Here is a 21,949-nt window from a genome sequence, read left to right on the forward strand (position 1 = left end):
AACAGATTGCTAGGAGCGCGAAACAAGCAGCCCAGCACCGTGGATTTCGGAACTCCAGCAGTGGACGTCAATCTTCTGAGGTTATCATGATGAAGATGACGTACCTACACATGTTTAATGATTTGTGTCACTTCGAAAGTAATACCTTAAGTATAAGGAGTATGTACAGAGTCAACTCTTTTATATACTCATGGAGAGTATCGGCGCGGAAGCAAACGCGAAATACCACACGCATCATGGGCAGGGGGGGGGACTCCGCACTCTGATCCGCACTAAGTCGTTGCCATATCAGGCGGTCAAGATGAATGCGGGGACCGGTGAGGTTAAATTAGCTTTTTTCAAACTTGGATACAAATTTGATACCACTGGTTTTAGCAAATTTTTTGGACCAATCGCCTGGTTGTAGTGGTTTCTTTATGCCGAACAACCACCAATATTTAGGGTAAGGTGTTAATGCAAACTAAATAGAAGAGTTGTCTATTCTCCCTCAGCATTTTCATGATTATTTTCCCGTAATATTATTTTTAAAGATTTTTTGTATAAGACACACATTCACATTCACACACATTATTAATACCAAACGATAACTGCTTTAAACTATGGCAATAAGCCCCAAAAAATCCTTAATCTACACCAAAGTCACAGGTCTGATTTTATTATTTTTTGGCCCACGGAAATTTGTAAAAAAAAAAAGTGTGTGTACACGCGTTAGAAGTTATACTTCTTTGGCGTAACAAAATAAAAATCTTTTCAAAAATTTTATCTTTCGCCTTATTCTACGTTTGTAGAAAAAACAACACTAACAATAGAAAAAAGGTATTGTTTGAACTATTGAAAGTAAACTGTCAAACCTTTTTTAGAAAAACTAAAATGTTGAGCTAACTTCATGTTGTCGGTTTTTTGTGACGGTGTGCGCGCGCATCGTAAAAATTTACTCTCACAATTTTTCCCTAACGCGCCAAAAGAAGTATAACATCAAAAATTAATGTAAAGTTAATGTAAATTAGCTCACTGAGTTGCTACGTTAGTATCATAAACCACTTAAAGAGAATTAATAAAACATAAAAAATAGGTAAAGTATATGTTTTATTTAAGCTGTAGCTTATAACTCATTAACAATATGCAGTTTCCTTGAAACTTAAATGGGTTTAAGTAATATTTTCTTATTATATTTACATATTATAGTAAAAATCAATAGCATTTAATGTAACGATTATACAGCAATGTAATGGGGACACTTCATTGATATCGGATAGCGTTGAATGTGTAACCACACATCATACAAAAAACACAGACATATGAATCTACTATATATTATAATAATCTTAAAGTAAAATAAACCAAGTCACAGAAATTTATACTCACTAAATTATTTTCGTAAAAATTTTACTCAATACATTTTATATTACCCTAAAATTTAACACGTTTTTACAAGAATTACCTATGATACAACGAAACTATGTTGGTGATCTGAAACTACGGAATGTGAGACTCATATTGATCGCAGTGAAGAATTCAGTCTTTACCTCACTAAAATAAATTAAAATTTTATTAAAATTTGATTTTTTCAACTTTCCTTCAAGCATTACTTGAGTTATCAGGAATTGTCTAGAAAAATTCATTGATTCCCAAAAATCCATTTTTTACTGAAGTCAAAGGCATTTTGATCGTTGAGTGTCGATCCCCATTCGATAACATGTTGATTAGAACAGTCCAGAAATTTGGGTCACTCCTCAAAATGGTTGACCGCTGATCCCGCTGCTCCTTCAGAAAAGCGTATATTGAGTTCTCTGGGCCATCATCAGTGAATACATAAACAGTATTCTTGCTTTTTAGCATTGCGCCACGAATTTTTTTGATGTTGACGTTACTGTACACTGAAGTTAAATAATTCGGGGAAAAAATTACCAAGACTATATTTGAATGATTTGTGCCACGCTGTTGCTTCAGAAAATTATTTTTATTGTTCGCACAGTTGATGCATTTTACTTCCACATTATATTTTTTATGCACTTTCAATTCGGGTAATATTTCTTTTAAAACAAACTCTTCATCATTTTTGGAATACTTAACAGTTATATTCTTAACTCGTTCAGCGTCTTTTTGTAAAAAGTAGAGCTTATGTTTTATAAATAGATGAATATAAATCCTATAGTGGTAATAAGTTACAGATAACATCGAGATTAAAATCACAAATAATATGAGATATGTTACAAATGTCATAATTCTATAAAAACAAGCTTCCACTCTCCAAAACGAGCAATTAATGAGGGTATCTTCATATACCTGAAAACAATAACTCAATCAATTCATCGTTGTAACATATAAGCGGTTTTCTTAAAAGACAATCTAAAAATATCTCGATGCGATCTAAGACTGCTTACGTACCTTTGTATGGAAAACGTTTGTGAATACGTTAACGAAATTTAGATTATTGCATCTACAGTTCAAAGGATTATGTGTTATCCACAGTTCTTTTATTGGTTTGCTTAGAAGTTTTTCATGAATTGGTGAATGCTCAGTGACATCAAAATATTTATTTTCCTGAAAAAGAAAAATTAACGATTTTACTTTTATGTATCATTATCATATTAATAAAGATATAAGAAAAGATCATAAAACACACAATTAATATCAATAAATATATATAGGTAAAAGTATAATAATTACATATTTTTTTTTTTAGACAGACATAAAAATTAACTAGTTTAATAGTTAATTTTCCAACAATTCTAATATTTCCATAAATGCTTATTTATTCTTATCATTATTATACAGTGTATAGTTACATACCCAAAGAGACTCCAAGTAGTTATTGCTGATGTCTATGATTTCATGTCCATTAATCCACCAATCTTCAAATATTGTTCGAAACTTGTTATGACTCAAATTGAGCAATCTTAGATTATATGTATGAGCAAACGGCGAGACATGCTCAACCGTCCAAGAATTGTTTTTCAACTCCTTGTTTTGAAAGTCCAGTTCATTATATGCAAGAGATATTGACATTCTCTGTTTATTGTTGCTAAATAAATATGACGATATTGTTTTCAAGTTATTATGTTCCATGTTTAAATATATTAGACTCAAAAGGGAAGAAAATGTGGAGCTGGAAAGGAAACAAATCGGTTATAATTAAATATACAAATTAATTTCTAAAACGAAAAAAAAAATACTTTATACTCACCCTGAAACTTCTTCAATTGAGTTATAACATAAATTCAATTTCTCCAAGCGTACTAATGATGAGAACAATTTAGGCTCTAAGCTCCTCAAGCTATTATGACTTAAGTCCAACTCTAATAAGTTAATTTGATCGTTAAAAGTGGACTCTGGCATTACCTCAATATCATTAAATGCCAATGATATGTTTGTTAAAAGAGATGAATTGGTAAAAATATCGTAGGGCACAAATTCGATTCCGCTTCTCTGAATGTATACCTGTTTCAAGTTTAGTAAATTACCAAATAAACTCTTCGGCAATTCTTTCATTTTAACATCGTTGTTCAGAACTATAACAGTTTCCAACCTTTTATTGGTTGAAAATAGATTCTGTGGTAACTTTGAAAACTTGTTGGAAAATAGCGTAAGTTTCTTCAACTTTCTCAATGGCTTAAAAATTGATGATGGAAGTTCATTAAGTCCATTAGAACTTAGATCCAATTCTTCGAGAACGTCAACACCCGAAAAGAAATCTTTTGAAACCTTTGTCACATTGCTTTGCCATAAAGACAATTTCCTTAGTAAAGATAAATGGGAAAAAAGGTTCGAAGACATATTTGTCATCTGGTTGTGACTTATTTCTAAGGTCTCCAATCTTTCCAATGGCTTAAATAACTCTTCGGACAATTTTATATTATTGCATCGTATATTAAGCCATGTTAAATTATGCATGTCCACAAATAGGTTGTTTGGTAAATGTGTTACACCATTAACTGATAGGAGTAGCTTAGTCAAATCTTGCAAGCCGGCAAAATGTTTCCTATCGAAATACCCAGACAGTTCTTTTGCATTTTGAAATATAAGTGACATTGTCTTAGAAACTCCAATATGCATTAAAATGTCCTTAAACGAACTGTTTGGTAATGGGCAGTCTTTGAAGCTGACTGATTTAAAAGTACTCGTTCCATTGGCACATTTTGGTAGCTGACTATAATCTAGAGTTGTTGTATTTTCGCATTTAATGTTTAAATACGTACTTGGTAGTAAGTTTATTTTCACTACACGTCCTGAAACAAGTGGTTTAATTCAGAAAGAGATTGGCAATAAGTTTAAACATAATAAGCAAAAGCCAAAAGACAAAATCCACTGGTATAATGCAGAGAAGTTGTCAATCCTAAGGTATATTGGTACTAAAATCTAAGAGCACTTACCATCGATGTTACAATTCAGTTCAATAGAGAACGTGCCGCCACAAACGCAGTTAGGGTTACTGGGGCACATCACTCTTGCACTAATTATGTGCACAACGAGTGCTGCTATCAGCACATGAGTGAACTTACGATCCATTATAATATTTCACATTTGTCTATTTATCTTAAATTGTTTATACTATGATGCCTCCACAAAAGTAACTCAAACTAAATCCATGCGCATTTTCATCCATGGAAACTGCAACAAAAAATATTTTATTAACATAAACAATCCGCGGTTCATAATTTACTCAATCGGAAATTTAACTCCTGAATCTCTTGTTCTTTGCATTTTTATCTGTTAGTTCTATATTTGGATTTGATCAGACTGTAGAAGATTATTTTCATTCTATTAACTCCAACGAGAACGTTATTATGGTGTTGAAAGCAAATGTGGTTTACGCTCACTTTGAAGGAGTTCATACTATTTTTAAGAAAGGTTGTAATATTAAGTTTTACAAGCTGTGCCCATGGCTTTGCCTGTTGGTTATTTTTTACTACACCAAGGAACTAAATACTATTATTACGACAGTAAATGATTTGATTTGTTATTTTTATACTTATTTCTTATTTCCCCGGGTTAAACAATATTAAATTTCACTTTGATGCGGGCAACAGCTGTATTTAATTTTATTAAGATTGATTCAGTGCATTGGTTACATATAAATAAAAATAAACAAACACAATAGTTGATGTTTCCTCAATAGATGTTTTTTTTAGTCAACATTGATAGACCGAGCAGATGACCCACCTTATGGTACGTGGAAAATCATCGCCTATTGTGAAGTCTCTTTTGCCAGTACTTACACCGGCAAGTACGCCTTTCAGACCGGAACACAAGGATGCTGCTTGGCGGTAGAAATAAACAGGCGGTAGTATTTCCCTGGACAAGGTCTGTCACAAAAAGCTCTACTACTAATGAATTCATGATATTACTGATATAGAAGAATAAAAAGAAATACTTAATTCAAATTATACATGTAACTAGCGGACCCCAGCGCCATCTTTCGGGCTGATTTGTGAATCTAAACCATCCAGGGTGCCACCCAAACGCATACCAAAAAATTCATTCAAATCGGTCCATCCGTTTAGGAGGAGTTCAGTTACATACACACGCACTCAAGAAATATATATACATACTAGCGGACCCCAGCGCCATCTGTCGGGCTGATTTGTGAATCTAAACCATCCAGGGTGTCCCCCAAAGCCATTCCAAAAGATTTATTCAAATCGGTCCAGCCGTTTAGAAGGAGTTCAGTGACATACACACGCACACAAGAAATATATATATAAAGATAATAAGGTAGATATTATGTAGTCTTAAGTAACCGTGTTATTCTAGGTTACTAAAGACCGGATTTAGAAAGAAATTCTACCCTTTTATATCTGCGTATTTATCTAAAGAGGAGCCAGGGACCGATGGTAAGAATCTTAATGTGCATTTTTAAGGTTTTTCACGCTAGAGTTTTTTATAACGCCGCTTTCAAGTTTATCCAAACTGCTATTTAAGCAAATAAAATAATCGCTGACCTGTAGAATCCATTGCAGTGAATTTGTTTGGTTTGCAATGCCAACAATGGAATTGATTCCGCCATTCGCAGTTTGTGAACAATCGCGAATATAAATCGTGTTTTAAATTCCCCTCGTGGTCAAAATATATACATTTTGTTGGCAATCACGTCCCTACAATAATTTGATTGAACTTTATTTTGACTAAAAAGAGTAAGCTTAAAAATTCAATCAGATTCAAGTAAACTATTTAACTTACATATTTAATTTATATATTTCATATTATTTGCTCGAATACTTTTTTTTTATAAAAACATAAAATTTAAAAATAAAAAAAATGTAATACCAAAAAAGTAGACATTTTTTTACAAAAGACAAAGACTTTTGTAGAAAAGATTTAGACAAATATTTACTACTAGATGACGCCACATTCTCTATAAAATTGAGAAAGATGCACATGATAATTTCGGCATTAGTAATATGAGATTGGCAATGGCCGCGACGCCGGTGAGTTGAAATGCAGTTTCGAATCCTGCCAATATGGGAAAAAAACATTTAAATTTATATAGCTGGGCCCCGCGTCAACAACGGGTCACAGCATACTTCTTCTCAATAAATCGGTGAAATTTACAAACACGCAAACAGACTGTTGAAACCGATCGAAATGTTTCAAAAACTTTTACAACCACTAGGTTATTATAAATTGATGGTGTAAAAATTTGGGTTTGCGTGAATAATATACCTGTGCTTATTTTTGAGGCTTCAGTTTAGATTGATGTTTTCAATGTTCGGTCATTTGAAATCTTCAATAACGTAAACTATTGTCCTTTTTCGTTATCACAAATAACTGTTAATAATCAAGAGATATAATATCACATCAAATAGTAACAGTTCAATTAAAAGTCGATATCGTGCTTTGAGTTGAGTTCGTTCGTCCGTTCCAACAAAAAAAAAATAGTATTAAAATCGGTTTAGTATTTAATAGGTTACAAACAATTTCATCCTCTACTCCGGACAAATTCGGAGGTATGCGTGACCAAACACAAATGCTTTTTATAATTGTATGAAAGTACAGACAAAAATTAAATAAAAATCTGTTGAGGTTCAGTATCGATATAAATATCGTCCAGTTACAGTTTTATTTAAGTAGTTTGATAGATGTATATTCATTTGTCATTTAATACTTTTACGTGTCTAGTATATAAATATGTTTTGCATTTCGGAATAATTACGTTTTTAATGTTTATTATGTCTGTTTTATATTTATTTTCATTAACTAAATAGATTTAAATCAACACTAAATGTTAAACTTAGTTCTATAAACCTTATCTGGTGAGTATAGTAGATACAGCCAGTACTGCGAGTGAAGTAATTTAGTGCTAAACAAGTGACAGTTGTGGGTTAGCAGCAGTTATAATGAAGGACAGCGTGACAGTCGAGACAATGTTGCATAGTTGCAGTTTAAACCAGATAACAGCTTGATTTAATGCGCCATTGTTTAATTTCTACGAAGATACTGTAAAATATAACTACAAATAGGTATTATGGGGAGTATTGCACTAACTTATTCTATTCATAATATTATAATCATCATCCGAAGCCCATAAACATCCCAATGTTGAGCATAGGCCTCCACTTTTATAGGAGATACGGTTTTAGAATATAGACCTACCACGCTGTTCCAATGCGTGTTGGTAGGCTTTAACTACGATTTTCATAAGTTAGTAATGATAACCGGGACCGAAAGCAAGCTCTTGGGATTGACCAATGCCAATTTACTAACACTTGCTGGTGTTGATGATTCTATAAAATTCAATACCCATAAATTTTTGGGCAGCCCCGGGATTCGAACCAAATACCTCGTTATTCGCAGTCAAACAAACTTAACCACTACACCAACGAAGCAGTTCATCATCAACAGCCTATTTCAGTCCACCGCTGGACTGAAGGCCTCTCCCAACTGGAGGGTTGGCCATATTCTGGTGATCGCAGTAGATGGCAGTAGTATTACCGACAGGACATTCCCTCTGGTATAACGAGGCAGTTGGAACCTACCAATATTGCAAAAATAAAATTTCGTCTGTTTGTTTTGGCAGTGGGTCGCTGCTTTCGGAGTCCAAGACTGTAGGTTCGATTCCTACAAATGGAAAATGTTTATGTAATGCACATAAGTGTTTTCAGTATCTGAGTGTTTATCTGTATATTATAAGTATTTATAGTAAAGGTATTGTTCATAAAAATACTCATTAATTATCTTAGTACCCGTTGAAACAAGCTACAATTACTTTGGGGCTGGGTGGAGATGAGTGTATTGTCGTAGTATATGTTTATTATTTTTTATTTTCAAATTTCATTTCTTTCAAGTAGGCCTATTTTATAAGCACTTTTTATACGTCAAGTATGTCTATTTGTATTGATTCTACTACCAGTTCGGAAAGCAGGTTCTACCAAGAAGAGCCGACAAGAAACACTCTTTCAAACATCTTTAAATCGCTGTTTTCCTACATCGACATTTACAATCATTTCTCTAACTTGTGAAGCTGGCTGCTTCTAATCTACCTTGTCATTAAGAAATTCATCAGAAATTCATAGTTAGTAACCTCGCTGTTTTAGATGTGTTTTCATTTGTTATATATATGCGTATACTCCACTCAATAAATGAGTTTATTTAATTTTGTCCCAGGACAGCACAAGGTTATCGTTGCTAGAAAATAAATAAAAAGTCTTTATAACCTATGCACAGCTTCACACAGATAACTTGCATCCTATCTTAATGAAAAACGCACGTAATGCGGTGGTCGCTACTAAAGCGGATGAAGAAACGGGCATTATCATTTAAATATAGAAATAAATATATTAATTGTAACGAGGTCCACAGTCCATGACATCTAGTAGTCATGCTTACAAATCATTTTTGATCCACCATTACAATTCTTGCGAGTGGTCTAATGATTAATGTCAGTAACATCGCAAACAGGATGAAAGTACCGTTGCGCATAAATTCAAATAGGTGGTAGTTAAGCACGTGCGGCTGGCGCTGCAAGATAAACGACCACCGCATTACGTGCGTTTTTTATCATTAAAAGTTTCCAACTAACCAGGTACGTAACTGAACATGCCGCATATAATTTGAATTTATGCATACAATTTCAGAACATACTTTCGTATTTTAATTATAATTTGTAGACATTTCTACAAGTGTAATTTTTTGCGGGTAAAATAACTAGAAACCATAGTGACATGAGAAGTACGTATAGTATGTATAAAAATATATATATGCTTTACTTTCTTCAACTTCGTTGGTTTCGCGTTTCACGCAGTGAAAACTAGCCTAGATCGCTCTTTGAAAATCAAACAAAACGATAAATAAAACTGAAATACCATTTCTTCAACTCAAAAAGTTCATGTGTACAATGTTAGGTAGGTATATAAATCTGAAATCGTCCTTAAGACCAAAGCAGTGCCACTTCTATAAGTAGCAGAAAATATAATACTATATTATCTTTTCTGCTACTGGTTGTTATTCAAAACCTAGCTTTTGCACGTGTTTTTCCTCCGCGTTTTTTACAGGATTGGTTTTATACGGTTTTACACAAATACGGTTTGAAACAATTTGTTTTTCTGGGATAAGAAGAAACCTATGTTAAATAAATAAATATACTACAACACACGCATCAGAAACTAGCTCAAAATGATTAATTATCATATATAAAAGAAAGTTGTGTTCGTTACACCATTTATAACTCAAGAGCAGCTGGACCAATTTTTATGATATTTGATTTTTTTTGGATTTCTATTAGACCGGAATAGGATAATAAGTATTAAAATATAACATAAAAAAAATGATAATGGGACAGCTAGTTACTTATAAAGTACAAATAAACATCTAGACATTATCCAGTTGTGGAAATCAAACCCACGGCCTTGGACTAAAAAGCAGGGTCGCTGCCCACTGCGCCAATCGACTGTCAGTTGATTGATAACTTAGTTAGGGTACTAAGGCAAACAAAATACACTTACGCAAATAATGTTATTAATTTCAGATATATTAAAAGGGCAGACCCAACGCTTCTAAATTGCGACCTGATCACTATTCCAAATTTCAACTATATCGGTTCAGTTATTATGGTGTGTAGGTGTAACAAAATCCAAACATACAAACTATCATATTTATAATATGTGTGGCATATGTGTGCCCGTGGTCACTTATATGGCATTTAAGTGACCACGGGCAAGCCCTTTTCCCTAAAATCGAAAAAGTTTATATTGGGATACCAAAACTGGATGTTACAAGCCACAAACCACTTTTAACCTACAAATATGTGCATATATTGTAATATTCGACAATCACACTTTTTTTTTTATTCATTTTGATACAAAACGTGCGCTCGTAGTACTCGTATAGTTAACATTTTGCATTGAAATTTTGGTGTGACTAAAACTGGAAATGTGTTACCGAACAACAAAAAATAAAAATTCAAATTTGTACATTGCCAATGCAGTAAACTGTAAAACTGTTGAAAAAACAAATCAAACTATGCAAGCAATGCATCACGCATATTTCACGAAGTTTCGTTCCAATTAAAAACCAATTTTGCGGATTGGTATTTTCGATAGAGCACGGTGTCCAATAAAGTGAAAATATTCGCTAACCGAGCAATTCCAAATATATGCAAACAAACATAATGATAACATGTTCAGAGCAGCACGGGTAACCAGCAGAGTTATGTAAGTTTTGAAATTAAAAATCTTCAAGATCTTAATGGTATTGTTTAATCATCATTTCTGGTTGTTCAAATAGTAAAAAAGGCTATATTACAGAAAAAGGCAAACGAAGATATTATGTTTGACCCTACAATGGGCATTGGATTAAAAAAAGATATGTGGTTGATTGCCAGTTGATATATTTCTCACATAATGATTATCCAATACGTACCCGATTTTCTTGTCAAAAAAAACAAGAAAAATGACAATGATTTAAGGAATGTTATTAGAATTTTAGTTCAGTTAAAAATTTTGTAGAGTTTGCTAATTATTTTGATTTTGACAAGAAGAATTACAAAAAATAAGGGAATTGGGAAAGGGCACAGAACGGACACGTTGCATCTTAATCGCCTTTTAGATTGCGACGTTTTGTAAATCTATTGCAATCTGGATTCATGTCCTTGAGTTGAAAGGCGCTTTCACGGTATACAGACAGAGGTCTGTAGAAATCTGTCATAATCTGTTCGTATTCCGGTCGGGGTTACCCATGAGGTATCCAACAAAAGGAAGGTATGAAAGCCCCTCCCATTTTTTTTGAAGCTTTACTTATATGAACATAAATGGTTATTTACAAACTGTTACCTGTATTTTAAATATCTTTTAACTTTTTCAAAACATAATATTACCAAAAAGCTTTTCTATGCACAGATCTATTGATGAAAGTCTATTTGTCTATTATAATTCCATACAGAGATTTCAGGTCCTGGTAGGAAGTGTAATAATCATTTTCAAAATTCATGATTTATTGGTTATAATAATATAAACAACTCCAAAAGGGGTTTTTTTTAATTTAAAATATATTCCTTGAGATCCTTCTTTACATCCTTTTCTTAAATAAATATAAATGATGTTAAGTACTTCACAAATGTTTTATTTTGGATAATCTAAGATAAATTATAAATCGTAAATATTTATTACCAAAACCAAGTACTAGGACAACATGTAGCTAGGCTAAGGCAATTCAATGAGATTTACGGCTTCACAATCACGTAGTGCATATCCACTTAGGAGGAGCGCTGCAGTTTCCTGCTAATTGGAACTGTTGGTAATGAGAATTAGTTTTGTTGAATGGATTACCCAGACTAATTCCTGTCTTTGAAAATTTGTTGCAAGATAACTTGAAACAGTTGTGACCTTGATTACGTCGCATATCATCAATGCATCTATTTATTTTCGTTACACTGCTTTAGTTCCTTGAAAAAGATTCATCGGCAGCAATAAGGCTGCGAAAATACTTTTTTTGTTTCCGCGTATTATTTTGCGGCAAAAGTTTAATTCATTCATTCACTCATTATATAGTCATTTATTTTCACTAACACCTAAATATTTAAACCACGCCATCGTACAAGTAGGTACGAATATTAATAAAGTTTTCACCCCTTTATACCATATATATAATGTGAAAAAGTAACTGGCTTAATGGTAATAATTAAACTTTTGCAATTAGCCTGTACGACCTTTGGAAGTTAAGAAACGCATTCCCTTATCTCGGTGGAAATCTCAGCCACGACTTTCTCACAAAGTTGTTCAATTAATTTTGAACGAAAAGTAGGCACCGTCTGCTAAAAATTAAAATTTATTTTTCTTTTAAAATATTTTATTTACTCATCAACTTCATGCCACTCTTAATCAACTGCTGCACATAAGCATCCTCGCTTAAAAAGTATGATTAAGAGATTAGACCCTCTATGTTGTTCCGAAATGCGTTAGAGAATAACCGCTAAAATAGTATCACATATCACGGTCAAGCAAGTACATCAGAGAAGTGAGGTAGGTAGTTTCACTAAAACCCTCCCTCCTATGAGGCAGTTAAGTGTTCTCGGAGAAGCTATGATGGATTGGATAACCAAACTCTAAAGTTTGGTCCGGTACTGGTTTCTAGACCGGAAACAGATTAAAATTTAATAGTTAACAATTTCCGCCCTAACTTAGGAATTGTACACATAACTACTTGATCATGCTATGCTATCTAATGTACTTATGAAGCGGCTACAACGAGATAATATTTCATTCCTCTTACCCCAATGTATTATTACCATAATATGAAGTTTACGCAAGATGCAAGAATTGTGTACACGTGTAACGGAGGTTATGGATTTTAGTCATACACCGTTTAGCTAACTGATAGCGGCTTTTGCTTATCGATCATACTCAGTCAGCCTTATTTGCTTTAAGTTAAGAGCCATGCGTTTAGGAAGTACAGTGCTGTACATAGAGGGTATACACAGGGTATGCAGGTGATATAAAATCTCCAGTATGGGTTTTAAAAAAAGGATACGTTATGAAAAGCCTACCCTTAAGTACTTATAACTCGTACTGGAGATTTTCTTCATTTTATATCATCTGCATACCCTGTGCATACTCTCTATGCACGCCACTTCAAGTACCATAATAGTAGCTAGTGAAAAGATCTTTCTTTCAAATATAAGACCCACTTAGTAGTATATACTTGCACGAATAATTACTACAAACATTAATTTTTCTCTCAAATACATAAGCGACGTTTACTCGATAAACCAAAATAAATGTAATAATTTCACAAGTAAATAATATTCAAGATTGGAAAGTGTGCCTGTTTGTTTGTCATTCATGATCTAACTATGCAACCAATCAACTGGAAATTTGCCATGGACTTAGTTGAAAACACGGAAGGTAATATAGACTATTTTTTATCTCATGAAATCGGTTCAGATTTGAAAAAAACGTAACGAACGCAGACAAAGAACGCGGGCAATAAGTAGTACAGAAATAATTACTACAAGCATAACAACAACATTAATTGCTCCACTCAAAAAATATAACAAAACAAAAAATGTAAGCTTTCACAAGTCACGAGAATAATATAATTTTTTATTTAATCCCACCAGCCCATAATATTTTATGAAAAAACATAAGCCCCGCGCTCGCGCTATTGGCACGTACGGTTTTGGCGCCCAGTCTTTATTTAACTCTGTAAAAGCCTTTCACGTGAAAATTGAAGAGTATTTCACTTATATGGAATTGCTGATTGCTAGCAATAATGTACTTGTAGTTCAAAGACCGAAAGGGAATTGAATTTGAAGTCTCCGTCAGTATTGAGAATTACATATTTTATTTTGTACATCCACTTATTTATTTGTTAGAAAATGGCTGCTAAAACTAGAATTCAAATGATGATCAAATTTTAATGGTTACAACGACAATATGGTTAATATGTATGTTTCTTTGTTTTTTACCAATGTTTGGATCAACTGCTGCACCGATCTTAACGAAATTTGACACAAAAATAGTTCGCATTCTGGAGATGGACATAAGATATAAATTCGTTCCCAGGATTCATGATAACATTTGTTTTGAAGTATATGTTACCTATGAACTAATCATAGCTGCGATAGATTACACAAAGTTTAACTTAAAAAGAACTATAAAGAGGTACGGCTGAATACACGCTGGTTCTTAAAAAATACAAACTATTTAGTACAAGTTCAACTATTGTAGGTAAACTTAGAATGTACCTAATTTAAATAAGGTTTTAGTAAGGTACAGGATATTTATAAGGAAATTGAGTATGACAATGATAAATATTAATGATCTTCTTCTTCTTCTTTTGCTTTTTTGGCTTTTAGGTGTGCCAAATCGGCACGTTGTACTTCGCCAATGTCACGTATACTTAGAAGATCCACAAAGGTGATTGTCAAAAGGTAAACATTAGATAACTATAGCACTATACTTTTTATAAAACTTAGTATTCCAAAATAAGGCGTTCGTAATGGAGTGTGGTCTTTGGTTAGTGTTATAATTCAAAGACAATCCTGCTTGTATCTATGACAATGACCCAATACTCCAACAGAATTTTACATTAGCTCATCTAATGTATCGACAAGCAATTATTTTATATAAACAGGGAAAATAAAGGAGATTTTAGCAATCTCTTACATACCACCAGATTGTTGACAGGACTATAGGCAATGCCTAATTCAGGTGTCCAAGCATATCGTATTTTGTGACAGAGTTCGTAAGACGACCTACTACGGTCATACCCAATTCTGACACATGGGGCATAGCAACTACGCCTCAGGTTGGTGGGCACAGGACGGAAATTTTTAGGAAGCGTTTCTTGCATGCCTTGCTCTACTTATAGGCAGTGCTTTTCCACACATCTTCTTCGACCTTTAATAATTACGGTAAAAAAGGGTAACTATCCAAATTTTAGACACCAATTTCTTATTCAAAAAGAAGTAGTAATTTTTTTGTCGAATTATAACAATGGTCTTTATTTATCGATCATGCGAATGAGCCCTAAGTCTGTGCATAAAAAACTACAGTAGGTGTTACACCACACCCTGTCATCAAGTGCACCCGATGCGACGGCTGGAATTAATGCTCCCCTTTATGAGGTTTTTGTTATGTAAATATCGAGTGAATCGATACATTCCCCGTGATGCGGTTTTTGTACACGTACTATTGAAATTTTATTTGCCTGTCAGCACTGTAAAATACTGTGAAATAATCTTTTGTGTATTAGGACACACCGGTGGGACCATCAGCGTCTTTGTGAAAGCCGTATTTTTACAAAGCATACAATAAAGTTTTATGAGGTAGGCACTTTTTAAGTTTTATAAATTAGTTCTTATCCTACTAATATTATAAATGTAAAAGTGTGGATGTTTGTTACTCAATCACGCAAAAACGGCTTAACGGATTTGGATAAAATTTTGCATGCATGTAGCCTTTAATATGAAAATAATAAAAGCTACCTTTTATCCCGGGAAATAAGTATAGAGATATGAGTTCCTGCGGGAATAAAAACCTTCATCCAAGCAAACAAAGTCGCGGGTATTAGCTAGTACAAGAATAAAACCCCAAAACTAGCATAAGATATATGTAATACAAAATATAATTAAGTCGTTTGTATTCCTTACTGTGTAGTGTCCCTTATTTTCCTTACTGTGTAGAGAGAGATGTACAAGTAAAAAAATTAAACAAATAATATAAATTAAAAAAATTATCTTACTTCGAAAACACCATGATTTGCCTTATTCTTTTAGAGATTTTATTCAATAATTACTTAAATATTAGATATTTTATTCTGTATGTGCGTAATAAGTAATTAACTATCACTTGCTTTAACGGCGAAGGAAAACAACGGGAGGAAACCTACATGCCTGAGAGTTCTCCACAATGTGCTCAAAGGCGTGTGAAATCTACTAATCGACATTTGGTTTGCGTGATGGCCTGCGGCCTAAATCCTATTCATTCTAACACGTGACCCCGTAGTAATGGGATAGAAATAATGATGAAAATAATTAAGAAAAATATTTGAAGTGTGTAGTGAAGGGCTTTAAGAATTGACGTACGATGTTAAGGTCCACTTTCGACAATAGGCTCTTACTGCTAAAGTACCTACCTATCGTGTATAAAAATGTACAAATACAGTACAAGTGACCTCACTATGACACGGAACCGACATCCCCAGTTGCATGACTCAATGTGTGTAAATAAATTGAATTCACTTACCTACCTAGATACCAACCATTCTGATAACACCTCACACTGAACTAATCAAACATTCACGAACAACATTCAGCCAGTACTCAACTAAACCTGGCATACTAGCATTAGATAAAACGAGCGGTCAAGACAGACTAAAGTCCTGGGCGCAACTAGAAACAATGCGCCTCGATTTAACGAAGTATTGCCATGGCAGCTGTTGTCGAACGATAGCCATGATAGCTGTTGCCGAAGTATAGCCGCAGCAGCAGCTGTTGCATCACGAGACCAAATGAACAAGTATTTCGTTTTATTTTCACTTTTTTTTTTTTTGGAATATAATTCTGTATTTATATGAATTTGATATTATGTAGATATTTTTTTTTTAAAGTAATAATTGACGGAACAAGCAGATGGCCCGCCTGATATTAAGTGGAAAACAGTCACTTATAAACAGAGCAACACTTCACAGGTCATCCAAGGAGCACGTCCTGCAACATGCCGTCCTGTGTCCATCAATTTGAGGCGTAAGGGTTAAACCTCGTGTGCTTGTAATAACATCGGCAAGCACACCATTCGGGCGGAACAGCATTGCAACTATGCTGCTTAGCGGCAGAAATAAGCATGACGATAGTACTTCCCCGGTCGAGCGATTTCACCAAAAGCTGTATTACTAAAGTTTTACAACAGGTCTAGTAATTAATCATATTTCAACAAGTGTGCAATACTAATATTATATTATGATACGATATATTATACTAAAGGTATCAATATAGAAGCTATTGCGTAAACAAAATATTTCTGTGCAAGTAAATACACCATCAGAACCAGACGAGTAATTAATTAGTCCCGGTCCCCCTATTTCTATACAATTTGGGACCCTTTGTAACAACAGTCCTCATTCTCAGTTTCTTATTATCCGAATCACTTCAATTTGCAGAAAGGTACTCACTCAATTATCTATCCCGATCAAATTACGGGATCAGTAATTGATGTACCTAAATCCATTAATGGAAAGGAAAAGAAATAAATCGTATTATTTTTAGAAATAATAAGTATAATACTGTAACTGTGGCTTTACTTTGTCCCGTAAGGAATTATAAAGTGTTGTGGTGTACTTGATGGCAATTTTATAAATGCTTGCGATATAACTTATGGTTCTTAAGTGACAATGCATTTTACCACAAAAGCTGTTTACTTAGAATATATACTCATAACTCAAATCTATACTGATAAAAAAAACTGAAAAATACATTGTTTATATGTAACACATATTCGGCTTTACAACTGAAAGCGATTGTGTGGAGAGATAGCTTGTATCCTGGAGTCTACGGAATTCAGAATTCATATTTACTATTGAACCTATTGTTGTAATTTTGCTTCTAGCAAGAGAGCAATTTTGCTTATAAACATTTACTAAGGAATTTCCCTTAAAGCTGAAAGACAGACGAAGCCGTAGGTATACCTAAAACTTTATACGTTGCATCGTATCGAAACGAAATTTCAATTAGATAAGGTTTTGCTGGTAGAGTTATAACAACCGCGGCTGCAGTCTTGATAGCTTCGATCAATAAATAACTGCATATATATGTAGTCCAATACAAAATGGAAGAGAAAAGTGTCTGTTTTATTGTGTAGTTATAGTTGTCCATTGCACTTCACCATAATCATTAATCGTCATCATGCCAACCTATTACCAGCCCAATACAGAGTAAGGGTTTCCTCCCACAATGAGAAGGGATAAGGGCCGTAGTCAATCATGCAGGCCAAGTGCAGATTGGTTGGTGGTCTCCACACGGCTTTGAAAACGTTATGAAGAATCTCAGGCATGCAGAACTAGTGATATTTTAATTTATTTCTATTTTATTTTTCGTTAATTGGAAAACCAACAGTTGAAGATACTATATAGTTAACAACTTGGTTGACTTAAAACTAATAACAGGTTTCCACAGGTAAGATATGTATCAAATTTTTTAAAATAAAAATTTCGTGTAATATAAACCTATCACTTTCAAAAAAAAAAAAACACAAATTCTAGCTGTGTCCCGTACTACTTTGATTCAGATGGTTATCTATATATTGCATTATGGTGTTATATAAGCTATATATAACATCATAACACAATCTAAAGATAACGCGTCATCATAATTACGATTGTCATCCTTTTTAGCAGGCTATATAGTCAACTGCTGCACAAATCACGCTTTCATATAAGCCCTCCACGAAGGTTAAACTTATGTTGGCTAATTCTGTAAAATTATGGACTTTCTAAGCCTTTCTCCAATTTCTTCTAACTAATTAGCACTTTTTTGCTGAGATTCGTTTAAAAATACAAACTAACTCTTGAGCTTTAAATTATTTTATGTGAAATTCCTATTGGGTCCCAAAATATTTGTATGACAATTATGTCCCTTTTAACGTGTGTGTTCAAATGTACAAACTTCTCTATATACTTTATCATTTAAATAAGATATCATCATCATCATACCATCAACCCATTTTCAGCCCACTAAAGGGCACGGGTCTCTTCCCACAATAAGAAGGGGTTAAGGCCGTAGTCCACCACGGGCCCAATACGGATTGCTGGACTCCACACACCTTTTAGAACATTATGTAGAACTCTTAGGCATGCAGGTTAAAGAAAGTTCAAGCTGGGATTCGAACTCGGCCCCCAAAAGTGTAGTCGAGCTCCTACCCACTGAGCTATCACCGCGTCCCTATCCCTATAAGATATTAATATAATGTATTGTTAAACTTCGATTGATATTTATAGTACCAAACCTACTACCTAGCGTTGTGATTGTGCGGAATTGCGTTTAGTCCACCAGCGGACTCTAGTCTATGGATAACGATGATTCATAGTACAGATATAAAAAATATAATAAAGTTATCAAAAAAGAAGTACAACATTTAAGGCGTTAACAACATTCCCTTGCTGAATGAATTAAACTAGAACTAATGGAAATGAGGACCCATGCGTGACAAACATAATTGCTTTGTCATAATGTTGAAACGCCATTCTTTATTGCTTGTAATAAAACCTCCTCATTTTTTTTATGTCGGTCAAAAAAACATACTTTAAGATTCTTGGTTGATAAACTGTCTCGTTAGTTTCTTGATAGCATGTTAAACTTCTGTTGTATTTTATGTGAAGTAACAGTGTAACCAGTGCATTAAGTGTATTAAGTTATCATCATGATATTATTATCACTAACATGTGATAGTAATATTGAAGCACATTGGAGTAGAATGGTGGGTTTACGCTTCTAAGAAAGAGGATGCCTAAGCTGTAGGACATACCTATTTAAATGTTCTGATAAATCGCAACTTTTCTTTTTTAAAATTTAGTCTATTTACGTCTTACTAGATTTATTTAAATTTCAGGAAGCAGAAATAAATCAGAAATCAAGAAAGCGAACTGTTCTATCAGTTTTATCTGTTATATTAATGTTACATTATGATGTTAGTTACCATCATAATATTTTGATATATATATTATATATTATATGTATTATAGTGCTCGGAACTCCGACCTGCAACCCATTAATTCCCCGAAATGTTCGTAAATAATGATAGTACAGTAAACCCATTTTTACTCTAGAGATTATTTAATTTAATCTCTGAACTTCGTAAAACAGAAGCTAGAAAAAAAATGGGATGCGATAAAATTTTCCTCTTACAAAATTACTGTTGTCTAAAAAAAACTTTATTTTCAAAGCTACAAACATGTGGATTGTTCAATCGGATTTGTCTTATGGTTTTTTGTAGCCGACAAAGTTCAAAACATGTATTTTTAAACTATCTTTGGTCAACGATTAGCACTTTTTAAAAGCAAACCACTTAAGATGCCACTTCAATAGGCTTCAAAGGCAAACTCAAAACAGCAAAGGCCGAGAAAAGTTATATACATATTATTTTATATATCATTTTATTGACGTCAGTGTTCGCGAAAAGCAATAACGTTACAATAAATAAACTAATTATTTGCGGTATGAAAATGTCAATCGTTATTATTTTATAAACGAGTGTTCATTTATTTTAGGTAATTTTGCCTCTTAATAACTATTTATTATATCGTCCTCTAATTAAAAAAAATAAAAATTAAAATATTTACTAATAAAATTTGTATTAAACAAACTACTATAACAATAAAATTAATTTATAGACTTTCTGTTCAAAACAGATAGAGTTAAATGGGCAACTATACCTAATATACTAATTCACTATTAGTAGTATTTTTGCTTTAGATCAGAAGATTAATATAATGAATGTTAGTTTAAAAATAAAAGTCACACTAGCTAAACTTACCTTCTACGAGTAAATCTCCAAATGCACAAGATACATATCCGGGACTATTATCATTATGCTCAAAACACAGTTTTTTTCTAAAATAGACACGTTTGAATTAAAAATAAAAAATTAGCTTTATTTTAGTCCAAAATTGAAAGGTCTAAGTAATTCCCGTAGTTCTCACGTAGACACGCGTAGCCGTTACGTCGGCTACGATGCGACTGAACAGCTACGCGATCGCCTCGCTCCGTCACAAAATAAAGATATTCGGCTGCGTTCGGATGTCTACGGAAATTGCCGAGTCAAGTTGTTTATCGCTGCGTAGAGTGGGAATAATTTGATATAAACATTGGATGCGAAATATAGTTTATGACACAGCGTCACATTCTATATTCGTCAGTTAATATAAGTGAGTTGTTGCTTTTTGTGTGCTAAATTCTCATTATTTATTATTGAATTGAGTGCCGTATTTCTGGGTAAATTTGTGTCTCGGCGTGCCATGGTAACAGCCATAGACTAAAATTTTGCTTCAATTAATAAAACATCATTACATTATATATATACATCATATTTTGTTTGTTCTGTCTTTAATATGAATATTTCTTTTTTATAAATAGTTATTGTTGTTGTTAAATTTCGTAATGAAACGCAGATGAACCTGCGTTTCATTAGTGATTATTCAAAAGATGTTGCACTTACATTTTCTCTGACATGTCTACCGTATAATAATGAAGTAGTAATTCGATCATGTACCCTGTTACAAAGGAAAACATGACAGGTCTCGTATATCTAATAAGCAAGATGACGCAGCAAAGAGGAAAATTCCGTAACCCTTTACGTTAATAGAGAAGGTCTTTTTGACGATATTCATCGTTACTCGGCAATTTTGAAGGTTTAATCTTTTTATTCGAAACACAGTATGTTATTTTGTCTTTATTTTATCTATCTAGCTGACTCACTTCTGTTCCGCATGAGACAAATTTTATACAGACATCCGTTACTTTCTCCTCGTTAATGTTACGATTTGTTTAACTTCTCCTTCATCCGACTGACCTTTATCTTAAGGTGTATGAGTTTTTTATAATTTTTATTAAAGTGTGTAAACTGAGGAGAAATATGTAGAATCTATAAAGTTTTAATACATACATATAAAAATTATGCTCCTTATGAAATTGCGGCCTGAGCTCTCAAATCACAGATGCTGAAAGATACCTCGATTGAGGATTGATTGAAATCCTGTCGGTTCCAACATTTTATATAAATTAAAAAAAAATTAAATGTACGTATCGGTAAACCTCTGTTACATTGAAATATAAATTGTAACAGATTGCTACAGACAGCGCGGTTTGGGAGGAACTTTGCTTGCCCGTGTTGCCTTAAGGCTATCTGCGGAATACGATTTGCATTTTTTCCCAAGTTAAAGGTTTGGAATTTATTAGGTACAAGATCTTTAGACCTATTTTGTACTATTAACTAGCTGTATTTCGCGAACTAGTATGTGTCTG

The 21,949-nt window shown here is 33.4% G+C and overlaps 1 protein-coding gene across 1 annotated transcript; it reads right to left on the minus strand.

Annotated features, from left to right (window-relative positions):
• Positions 1-1,281: 1,281 nt before the first annotated feature.
• LOC120626824 (protein toll-like) lies at positions 1,282-20,639 on the minus strand. The gene is made up of 6 exons (XM_039894585.1): positions 20,463-20,639; positions 4,374-4,611; positions 3,188-4,229; positions 2,794-3,109; positions 2,389-2,544; positions 1,282-2,286 (listed from the first exon to the last, which is right to left on the minus strand). Exons 2-6 carry the CDS (start codon positions 4,507-4,509, stop codon positions 1,609-1,611), a joined length of 2,328 nt encoding a protein of 775 aa, XP_039750519.1. The 5' UTR covers positions 4,510-4,611; positions 20,463-20,639; the 3' UTR covers positions 1,282-1,608.
• Between the last annotated feature and the right edge of the window lie 1,310 nt (positions 20,640-21,949).

Source organism: Pararge aegeria, chromosome 10 (genome assembly GCF_905163445.1).
Source record: "Pararge aegeria chromosome 10, ilParAegt1.1, whole genome shotgun sequence".
Classification (NCBI taxonomy): Eukaryota; Metazoa; Arthropoda; class Insecta; order Lepidoptera; family Nymphalidae; genus Pararge; species Pararge aegeria.

What these genes read in the sequence shown, in the direction of transcription:
- LOC120626824 (XM_039894585.1), bottom strand. Translation starts at nt 4,509, where the DNA reads ATGGATCGTAAGTTCACTCATGTGCTGATAGCAGCACTCGTTGTGCAC. An exon ending in ACTGAATTGTAACATCGATG is followed by an intron (nt 4,230 to 4,373) that starts GTAAGTGCTCTT and finishes CACTTGTTTCAG; the next exon opens with GACGTGTAGTGAAAATAAAC. An exon ending in ACTACTTGGAGTCTCTTTGG is followed by an intron (nt 2,545 to 2,793) that starts GTATGTAACTAT and finishes TTTCTTTTTCAG; the next exon opens with GAAAATAAATATTTTGATGT.